Source organism: Bombina bombina, chromosome 2 (assembly GCF_027579735.1).
Source record: "Bombina bombina isolate aBomBom1 chromosome 2, aBomBom1.pri, whole genome shotgun sequence".
NCBI classification, from domain to species: domain Eukaryota; kingdom Metazoa; phylum Chordata; class Amphibia; order Anura; family Bombinatoridae; genus Bombina; species Bombina bombina.
The window spans coordinates 185,989,662-186,001,924 of NC_069500.1; the positions used below are offsets into that span (position 1 = coordinate 185,989,662).

At 32.4% G+C, this 12,263-nt stretch overlaps 1 protein-coding gene across 1 annotated transcript in view; it reads right to left on the minus strand.

The window, feature by feature from the left end:
- CRHBP (corticotropin releasing hormone binding protein) overlaps positions 1-10,429 on the minus strand; it is a 75,431-nt gene extending 65,002 nt beyond the window's left edge. Inside the window, exons 1-5 of the mRNA XM_053700454.1 lie at positions 10,294-10,429; positions 9,119-9,209; positions 7,785-7,942; positions 4,856-5,066; positions 532-680 (exon numbers count right to left, since the gene is read on the minus strand). Of these exons, the coding sequence (XP_053556429.1) occupies positions 532-680; positions 4,856-5,066; positions 7,785-7,942; positions 9,119-9,209; positions 10,294-10,374 (690 nt within the window). The 5' untranslated portion in view covers positions 10,375-10,429. The remainder of the gene's footprint in view (positions 1-531; positions 681-4,855; positions 5,067-7,784; positions 7,943-9,118; positions 9,210-10,293) is intronic.
- Positions 10,430-12,263: the final 1,834 nt, after the last annotated feature.

The following is a 12,263-nucleotide window of genomic DNA, read 5'->3' on the forward strand; positions in this document are numbered from 1 at the left end:
GAACTTAACCCAGTAATGCAATCCGGACCTCCCTGTGAATGTCACACTTTCCACAGCCTAGTACAGGAGTCACTGCTGCAGGGGTTTGGATAAATATTACTAGGCCGGTGCATTCGAAGATTTTGGATGCCTCTGAATACGGAAGAAGGTAAGAGTTAAACACTTGTTGCGTTTAGCTCTTTTCGGAGCGAGATTTCTTCTTGCGAAAGTGCAACACTCTAACATCTGGATTTGCACAGATCTTGGTGTGTTGCACTTTCGCAAGAAGAAATCCGGCTCAGAGTCATCAGAAACCGCCAAATGCGCATGCATAAATACTACCACTACCAGCAACGTTGTTTTATTTTCCTTGATTAAAAATGTTATAGATGATTACATTTTTGATCTGAATGTCCCTTGACTATTCTTACTTTTCATTGTAGCTCTTTTTCAGTGCTAAAGAAGAATGTAGCGTCAGAAATAAATAATATAGAAGCAATAGCTACAGTACTCTACTGATATTTTATGTTTTACCTAAAATACTATACATACCTTTAACTGAAGCTCATTGAAATGACCCAACGTGAGATCTGATATTTTAATCATTACGGGGTAGATAATCGAAAAGCTGCAATTTCTGTGTTGATGGGGAATCACCATTGTAAATCTTCCATTGGGTGATTGTGAGATCACATTGCAAGCTTTGGGAAACAAGTTAATATGGCAAAGGTATTATTTTGTAGCTTCATTAAGTACAGCTTATTTAAAAAAAAAAAAAAAATAATCAGCTAGTTATGGAATAATATGGATCTGAGAAACTGGTAATACAAGGGAACATATATTGGTATTAAAACAAAACTGAATTAATTTATCCTTTAGTGATACAACTCAAAGGAGTCTAAAAATGGCACCGCAATAGTAAGCTAAAATTGATAAAGCGCAACCCATAGCACTTTTTTACTTCCATGTTACAAGTGAAAAGTAAAATGTTATCGCTCGAGCAAAAGCCTAGGACCGTGCTAACATCTGGAGGTCAGATAGCACAACCACGCTAATGCCCTTTCACCATAGTCTTCTTCTATGGGCTTGCTACAAAAGCCTCTTCTGGCTTTTACTTGCACACTAACCCGAAGGTGCGCTAAGAAATACTTCAAATACCTTTGTTCTTCACTTAGAAAAAAAAGTTATTTTTATTTTTAAATAAGTGAAGAAAAAAGGTATTTGAAGTATTTCTATTAAAACAACACATTAATTTTGTTTAAAATGGGTATATTATTTCAAGGTGTTTGACTGGGAATGTCTCATAGGTGTATATATATATAGGATACTCGAAAGGAAGAAACGAGGAACCAAGAACTTGATGCCAAGTGGTTTATTGGATACACAAGGTGAGTAGCACTGTCACAGGTGTGCAAGGGGTGCTAGATCTGACGCGTTTCGCTCATGCTCACATGCGCTTCATCAGAGCATTTTTATTTTTAAATAAGTGAAGAAAAAAGGTATTTGAAGTATTTATATTAAAACAACACATTCATTTTGTTTAAAATGGGTATATTATTTCAAGGTGTTTGACTGGGAATGTCTCAAAGGTGTATATATATATATATATATATATATTTGTATGTCTACTTGTGTTTATGTGTGTTTATACATATGTATGTATGTATGCATATGTACGTATATCAACCCATATATACACATATATACATAGACACAAACAAACATACATATATACATACACACATATATATATATATATTTATATTTATATATATATATATATATATATATATATATATATATATAGATTCAAGGAATAAGCACTCACTGGTCTTCAGCCGTCTGTGGTACAACAACATTTTATTAATAGTGTGACGTTTCGGGACACAAAAACAGTCCCTTCCTCTGACAAACAACAGTGCAAAATGACAAACTTTTAAAGGTAAGTAAAACCCTCCCCTTCTTCTCAGCCAGTCCAGGCTGTCTACGTGTCAAGACAGAAGAAACAAAGCCCGTATCAAGGAGTGTGATTGGTTCAGTACCCCCACTTGGGCTAATATGTCCGTAATGAAGGCTTTTAAGTTTATCATAAGTTTGTTCGGATATTAGTATATGGCTTATAACCAGCAGACACCCTGCAGGCCTGGAGACACACTATACACTTATATTTGTCTATTGGGCGCTTATCACAGTTTAGGATTGTACACTTAGTCTAACACTATGCTGACCTATCAGGAGCTTTGTTTCTTCTGCCTTCACCTATCAGGAGCTTTGTTTCTTCTGTCTTGACATGTAGACAGCCTGGACTGGCTGAGAAGAAGGGGAGGGTTTTACTTACCTTAAAAAGTTTGTCATTTTGCACTGTTGTTTGTCAGAGGAAGGGACTGTTTTTGTGTCCCGAAACGTCACACTATTAATAAAATTTTGTTGTACCACAGACGGCTGAAGTCCAGCGAGTGCTTATTCCTTGAATCTACCTACTATTTTCCATAGCACCCTGGCGATTGGAGACTGACGGTGAGAGTGCACACACAGTACATTGACTTTTATATATATATATATATGTGTGTGTGTATATATACTTGTATTTATATATATTTATATGTATGTATATATATATATATATATATATACATACATACACTTTTGAGCCCTTCCCAGTCAAAACACCTTGACATTTACCATATCCCTTTTAAACCCATTTTATACATTTATTTCAATAAACTTCTATATAACTTCTATTTTACATTTAATAAGTTTGTTTATGATTTCAATAGTTTATTTTATTATGTTTTACATATCTTTTATTATAATTTTATTATAGCCCTAACACTTTACTTCTGGTCTCATGTCACGCTAACTTTTTTAGCAATTTTATGTTTTGTGCTCGAGTGCAACACATAACTTTCAACTTGTAATATGAGCGATATTTAGCGCAGTCACAATATCCATTAAAAGTATAGGGCACACTAAAGGGATGTCAGCTACTCTAAACATTCTCTGGTTATTCAATTTTACCATGGACTTGTATTACCAGATTGCGCACTAATTGTAGTGCTATCCAAAGATATTGATAGCACACCCTGCGCTATTAATAATGTTTCACTTGTAATCTAGGCCATAGTTTAGAATAGTGGGATTTAAAAATATATAATAAAAAAAAAAAAGATTAGAAGCTCCCTTTAAAGATTAGGGACAGTCTACTCCAGAATTGTTATTGTTTAAAAAAATAGATAATCAATTTATTACGTATTCCCCAGGTTTGCATAACCAACACTGCTATATTAATATACTTTTACCTCTGTGATTATCTTGTATCTAAGCCTTTGCAGACTGCCCCCCTTTTTCAGTTCTTTTGACAGACTTGCATTTTAGTCAATCAGTGCTGACTCATAAATAACTCCACGGGAGTTAAACCATGTTATCTAAATAGAACACATGCACCGTCTTGCTATGATAAACTGTCAAAATGCACTGAGATAAGAGCCGTTCTTCAAGGGCTTAGAAATTAGCATATGAGCCTACCTAGATTTAGCATTCAACAAAGAATACCAAGAGAACAAAGCAAATTTGATGATAAAAGTAAATTGAAAAGCTGTTTAAAATTGAATATCATGAAAGCTCCATTTTGATTAGACTGTCCCTTTAATCTCCATTATCAAACAACTTTAGCTATGCAAACTTTGGCCTAGATCACAGTCCAGCTGTCAAGATGTTTTGCCTTGTTGTCTGATGGCTGTCACATGATACAGGGGCAGGGAAATGGAGGAAATTTTGACATTTGTCAGAAAAAAATCCACTGCTTAATTGAAATTCAGAGTATTATTCAGAGTGCTATCACATTGTCTTTTTATTGTAATGTGTTGCTTATGCAATTTAATGGTCCTTTAAGCTTTTCCACACTATCTTACCTACACCACTACAGAAAATGCATTAAGTAAGCTATAAGGATAAATTACATTTGTGGTCTATTTATCACTGAACAAGCTCCTTAAATTGTGCCTGAAACATATTATTTCTAGCTTTGCTTATTCTTCAAGTCAATAAAGCCTTTTGCTTCACATAATGAATCATCAAATTACTATTGAGTTTTATGCAACCATATCTACTTCACGATCAATAAAGAACAAGGGAGTATTTTTGATCCAGAGGTATATGCAAATGAAAAAGATAGAAATATTATGCATAATACAAACAAAATAGTACCTAGGGAAATTTGCTAAATACTACAGATGAGTTTTAAAAAGTCAAAAATAGATATTTAGTGCTTAGTAATATCCATGAACATAATAATTAGCATAACATAAACATATAAAGGAAATGAATCCAGGGCCCTGTTTGATTTCATTATTTTACAATCTAAGGCAATCAAGCAGAATTAGTAAAGACGAGTACTACAAAGAATTCAAGAATCCATAAAGCTATCCTGAGAATTAATGGAAGACACAAGGAAATTAAAGGTTAATTTTCTAAATACAGTATATGCATAGCATATATTATCAATTAATCATACAAAAATATTTTTTTTAAAGCATTTAAAACTATTTAGTTTTGCAATTCAGGGACATACCCCTTGAATAGCCTCTTGAGCATGTTTATCTTATCTCCTATGCTGTGCCCAATTAGGAGCAAATATAAATGAGGTTCTTCACTGAGCAAGCAATCACTGTGAAGTGTGTAGCTAACTCTGAAGTCTTTCTCTGCATAATCCACTCCTGCCTAACTAGGGGCAGTGGAAAAACTATTTTCACAAGTTAAATTACAGGAAAATCAGGCAAGATAAACAATAGAAATATATTGAAAGGATGTTTTACTATGCATAATCAAACATTTTATGTGGAATTCATTTTACATTCAGTTATGGAAGGCAACTTACGGAATAAATTAGGAATCTTATATATGGTTAACGTAAATCCATGTCCTGGCTCTTGCACCCTGAAGAAAATCATTGCCACATTTTGAGATGATCTTATGATACTCCCCCCATTTTGACTTTCACAGATGTCGGTATAACGATCACCAGTAGAGAGTGGGTGGTCCATAGAACTTGGAAATTTTTCTCCCTTCATTATCCAGCCATCAAAAACCTGTTAGTGTAAGATAGGCCAAAATAAAATTTGCTGGAATAATAATTTAAAGGGACATTAAACACTTTGAGATGGTAATATAAAATGATAAATTGTATATAATAAAACAACTCTGCAATATACTTTCATTATTTATTTTGTCCTCTTTGCCTGTAATTCCATTCTGATATTGTGAGCTTTTCAGTTCCTGTTAGAAATGGAAGTGCAGAACACTATTAAATCCAGCACAGCCATTGGCTGCACACTCTAGTGACCTATTTATAACGGTCCCTAATTGGCCACAGCAGAGAAGGTAACACAAGTTACAACATGGCAGCTCCCAGTGTTTTATAGACACTAAAACTTTACACTTATTTTGTCACTTTTTAAACAACTAATGAAACTTAAAAAAATACATCTACATGTTAGTCATAGACTAATCTTTTCTTTGAATGCATCATTCTATCTAGCATGTATTTAGTGTTTAATGTCCCTTTAATAAAGAGGACAACACAACAAATTTGCTTTGTAGTTATTGTTACTATTCTTAAGAAATACCATTATATTAAATATTTATAGGTTTATTTCTCAGCAGAAAAGCTTAGCAAATTCATTCATCTTTCATCATTATACACAGCATACAGGCGTTTATTGGACAGGAGATACGAATCAGAACACGTCTACTCTGACTTGTACGTGCTTAAAGGCAAAAGTCCAAGGTGCTTTACCCTTGACCACTCAACTGTTGATTTTGGCGCTTTGGCGAGGAATTGGTTACAGGCATGCTCCCATGCTCCCATATACAATAAATGTACATATACTTTGTACACATTGATGTTTTTATAAATTAACTCTGAATCCTCTGTACTGTATTTGTGCTTACCTCTTCCACTATTGTTCTGAATTCTAGTGTTTCTATTTCTTTAAAAAATAACCTAAAATGTATAAAACATCCTTATGGTTTCTATCCTATGACTCCTTTGCATTCTCCCTTCAATGTTATTTATATTTGGATCATGAAATCTTTCCATATATGATAAATGGTAAATAGGCCGTTGTAATATACGTAATTTATAAAATTGTTTTTTCTGCGTCTACAACTTTTTCGTAAGATGTAAACAGAAAAACGTGGTTAATCTCAAAAGATTTAAAAATGTGATGAAAAAATTCAAACAATTTACATATACTAAAACAATATGACAACAAAAGGACAGACATCCTTGTGCCAATGTATTTAGAAACAAAATGCACTTCCATAAATAATTAAATCATTAAAAAGCTAAGTTAAAAAAAATTGCTAATTAATTCAAGAATACTGTATCATGAAAAAATTAAGAAAATTAGTTCATAAGTAAATAAAGATCATTTAGCTTGTAAGGTTAAACCAGAGGTAACGTTTCTTATAAACACTAGCTAAAACTAATAGATAGATAGATAGATAGATGATAGATAGATAAACAGATAGATAAACAGATAGATAGATAAACAGACAGAACTAAATATATATGCACACAAATACATGTTCGTCATAAACTGATAAGAAGAATCTCCAGTGTGTGCAAACTATGAAGTTTCTACATAGTTCTAGGGTAGCAGAGATATTAAGAATCTAGAATAATTGTTAAAGGGACACTGAACCCAAATTTTTTCTTTTGTGATTCAGATAGAGCATGACATTTTAAGCAACTCTCTAATTTACTCCTATTATCAAATTTTCTTCTTTCTCTTGGTATCTTTATTTGAAATGCAAGAATCTAAGTTTAGATCCCGGCCCATTTTTGGTGAACAACCTGGGTTGTCCTTGCTGATTGGTGGATAAATTCATCCACCAATAAAAAAGTGCTATCCAGAGTTCTGAACCCAAAAAAAGCTTAGATGCCTTTTTTAAAAATAAAGATAGCAAGAGAACGAAGACAAAATGACAATAGGAGTAAATTAGAAAGTTGCTTAAAATTGCATGCTCTATCTGAATCACGAAAGAAAAAAATTGGGTTCAGTGTCCCTTTAAGCAAATAGGAGTGCAATATTAGGTATATAGTCTATGACGTAATTTTACTTTACCAAAAGTAGTATACAAAGCATGACTTTAAAATAATAATAATTTAAAATTTAGTTAAAAGTAGATCAACAATGCAGCAATACAACAGGAAAGGCATAGAGATGTTTGTTTGTATACAGAAGTATTAATAGCAGAAAAATGAAGGTTCATATGCCACTATATAAATCACTGGTGAGGCCTTCACTTGAGTTTTATGTACAATACTAGAGAGAATATGTACTAGAAACCATTCAAAGGGGTGTTACTAAATGTCACAGTAAATCCTTCATAGAAGAATGTAATGATCTTAGTATGCATAGCTTAGAAGGGAGAAAGGAGAGGGATTTAATGCAGGTCATTAAAATGACAAATACTAGAATAAGAGGTCATGAATTCAAGATGGATGGTTGCATGTTTGTAAGTAATTTACTGAAAGAGTAGATGATGCATGGGATAGATTTCCAATAGGAGCGATGGAGAACATTCAGCGTGAGGACTTAAGGTAAGTCTGAGATTTGCATGTGGTTTCAGATAAGAATCATGTATATTAATGCAATCATAATCTTTGTTTATCTATTTATTGTTAACGTGTTTTATATCTATATAACTATGTTTTTTAACAGCGATACCACTTAATGCATGCATAGCATTTATTTTATCATCTTTTCCTCCTGTAAGCAATGGCATAAGATATAAAGTACCTTAAGGATGTCTCCACCAAGGCAGTCAATGTTTACAAAGTTGTATTCAATGGTGATTATTTCCTCTGGCTGCGCAATGATGAAAAGAGCACAGTGCAACTGAGGTTGGTCTGCTTTAAATGTGAACTGTCCGTCTATACCCAGCATGTCGATGCATCCTAGTAAAACAGAGCATAGGTACAGATGTAAGTACAGCAACCTCAGATGTATACTATCAGCATCATTACTAGTAGCTGACATTAATTACATGTAATGAAATGAGTCCGGGAAAGGTTAAACATTTACAGTTGTTTTTTGTATCTAAGGTGTGAGGAGATATTGGTGTTTTGAGTCAAATATCATGTGATCCTATAGCTTTGACAATAATATAATGTAGAGGGAATAAGGTATCTGTCTGACCATTTCAAAAATATTTTAAAATCAATGTTATTTAATCTCTGTAATCATGTTTGCAACTTTGTAATTCATAGCTTCTATGACACCCACTCTACTTGTCTATTGGTTTTTATTAGGTAAAACTCTAATGTCTTACTCATCAGCTGCAATTTGTCCAGGACTAGTGGAAATTTATATATATATATATATATATATATATATATATATATATATATATATATATATATATATATATATATATATATATCAATATACATTTTTGCATAGAAAATAGCACATCTAGGCAAGTTCCCCACTTGCCTAGATGTGCTAATTTTCTATGCAAAAATGTATTTTGATTTACTTTTGAGACATGGAGGATTTTAATCTCAGATTTTTATCTCCCCCATAATTTTAATGAATATATATATATATATATATATATATATATACACACACACATATACATACATACACACACATATATATATATATATATATATATATATATATATATATATATATATATATATATATATATATATATATATATATATTTATATATATGTATATATTTAAAGGTAAGTAATTTTATTTTATCTCTGGAATGTTTGCAAATTAAATAGTTTTTTATCGGTATTTAAGGCCTATATTTATTTTCAATTCCACAGCACAGATGGCTATAAATAACTGTCCATAATAAGGAGCTAATAAAAAAAACCATATGAAATAAAAATGAATTAATTTAAAAAAATAAAAACTACTAAAAATAAAATTCCCCTTTTCCTTACAAATTTGAAACAAAAATATCAAGTTTTTCCAAATTAAATTCTCTATGACCTCTACAAATAAAACACAATTTAACATCACAAATGGGTTGTTAAAAAAAATCTCCTTTTCGAGCCTGTTGCAGCTCCACACTGAGCTATAAAGGCACTGCACCATATCTCAATACTTACTGAGAGATCTGCGATATATTTGTCCCTCAGACAGTTCTCTTTTAAGATCGGAGTTTAGGAAAACAAAAGCATCTTCTGCAGGATCACTGACCTGTTATAAAAAGTGCAATTCAAGTCAAAGGCTAATAAATTCATAAACTATTATGTAAATAAGAAAAATAATTATAATTATATTTTATCTTCTCTTGTGTATGAAAAGTTATTTTTAAAATTAATTCTCTCCTTAAAGGCACTTTATATATATATATATATATATATATATATATATATATATTTCCAATAAAGGACTGCACTCACTGGATTTGGTTAAAGAAACCTTTAAATCTTTATTGTGGTAACGTTTCGGGGTTCGCAGACCCCTTCCTCAGACCATCTGGTCTGAGGAAGGGGTCTGCGAACCCCGAAACGTTACCACAATAAAGATTTAAAGGTTTCTTTAACCAAATCCAGTGAGTGCAGTCCTTTATTGGAAATAGATTGCATACTTGATTGACTTTGCACCCTGGTGGATGACCACACAGCATTGGGAGTGCAGACACACACGGTGGATATATATATATATATATATTTTTTTTTATTTTTTTTTTATTATATATATATATATATTTTATTATATATATATATTTTTTTTTTAGATTTATTTTTTTAATTATATATATATATATATTATATATATATTTTTATTTTATATATATATATATATATATATATATATATATATATATATATATATATATATATATATATTAGATTTATTTTTTTAAATTACTTCTCTATTTTCCTCAGAACTTTAGTTGATAAATATTTAAGAAATCATCAAAAACTCATATAAGCTAGATACATTTTTAAAAAGAAAAAAAGAAGAAACAAAAATTAACATAGATAACAATATATATTAGAATAGCCATATAGCTGTGTAGACAAAACAAGGCAAACTTTAGCTATTTTAAATATAACTACATGGGCTAAAAAGTCAAATATATGAATATATAAAATTGACTAGAATCTTTTGAAATATGAAATAATAATTAGAAAATGTGATAGACATCCCACACGAGATTTAGATACATTTAATATATTAAAACTATATACAAAGTGAGAATAAAAAGCAATATCCTAAGCTCACAGTATGTCCCTGTGAAAGATGCCTTAGTAGGTGATGGCTAAAATCTCACCTGTATATATCTACTCTCTCCCTTGAGAGCTGCCAGGACAACTAGCACAATATGCCAGTGAAGTTTACAGGCTGAAGTCATGCTGCTAACACCCTCTCTTGTAGTCTGTTTGCCTCTCTCTATTTTCTGGTGTGTGCTGATGTCTAGGAGGAGCTAGAGGGGTTTCTTTGACAGACCCCTTTATATAGAAACTTGAAGGGGAAGGCACTGGGTTTTTACTGATAAGAGCTCAGTAACCATGGGTTACCCTGCCTGACAAAATACGTGGATCTGACGAGGTGCAGGTACACCAAATCCTACCCAACTTAAACCTCTACATTGAGCACAATTATTTTTTCTATATAAAAGCCTGGCTTGATTAAAATGTCATGTCAGGTAAAGCAAACGAATTGTGTGTTTGATTTTCTGGTACAATTATGTCAGGGCAGGCTATTTATTTTAATAGTGTAAACTAACATATTTTATTGTACTGTTAGATAAGGTTTTATATATTAGCTCTGCACAGCTTTTCTTTCTTTGAAGTAAATATTTGATGAAAACGTTTTATTATTTGTAAGTTTTATTATATTTGTAACAATTAAAAATGGTTCTACTGGTTTTGTGTCCACTATGTTACTAAAAAGTAGTTGTGGGATATTTCTAATCTTAATTACAAACGGCCAAATGTTAAAGGGACAGGAAACCCACATTTTGTTTTCATGATTCAGATAGAGCATTATGATCTAATTTGCTTTGTAATTTAGGTATCCTTTGTTGAAAATCATAGCTAGGCAGGGTCAGCGTCTGGATGCTATGAGCTGATTGGTGGCTGCACATATAAAATGTGCAGCCACCTGTCAGCAAAAAGCACCCAGGTGCTGAGCCTACCTATGATGAAGAAAATGATACAATAGAAGTAAATTGGAAAGTTGTTTAAAATTGTATGCTCAAGCTTAATCATTAAGGAATAAAAATTTAATATGAGGAAATATAAATTACATTTGCATGATATTACCCAGAAATCTCTGCTGCAGTAGAACCATAGTGTGGGAAATAAAATTATTTGTACATGTGCAATACAATACATTTTCTATCTGAAGTTTACAAATACAACATGAAGGGGTAAAGATGAGTAAAAATACAGTCTTAATGAAATATGCAATAAAATTGCAACACAGGTTTTGGTGACTGCTTAACCCCTTCATTACTAGAGGGGCATGCATTACATTGGATCAAATTCATTATAATCTATTTGTAAAATCTATAAATTGTGGGGGAGAAATTGGAGCATTGCAGTTTGAAAATTAAATAAGCGTTGTAGCCATTTCTCTTATTCCACACAGCCATTTGCTGCACACTCTAGTGACTTATTTATAACTGTTTCTAATTGGCCACAGCAGAGAAGGTTACCTAAGTTACAACATGGCAACTCACATTCAGCTAGATTACAAGTGTGTTCGTCTTTTAACGCTGAAAATATGGTCATTTCAGCGTTAAAACAGCACCGCAGCCATTTCAGCGTTAAAACAGCACCGCAGCCATTACAAGTCTTGTCGGTATAGGTGTACCGCAAGCCTTTTAGCCTGTAACGCAACGTCAGTACCGCACTCTTAAAAATTACGTTTTTTAATGGGATTCCCATAGCGCTTGTATTACGAGTTTTGCGTTCTGGCTAAAAAAACTGTGTTACAGCCTAAAATGTCAAGATCCGTAATGCCATCTAAAGTCAGTAGTTATGAGTTTTACGCTACAAATCTGTAACATAAAACTCATAACTAAACTGCTACAAAGTACACTAAACACCCATAAACTACCTATTAACCCCTAAACCGAGGCCCTCCCGCATCGCAAACACTATATTAAAATTATTAACCCCTAATCTGCACCTCCCGACATCGCCGCCACTAAAATTTTTTATTAACCCCTATTCCGCTACTCCCCGACATCGTCAGCACTATAATAAACGTAGTAACCCCTAAACCGCAGCCCTC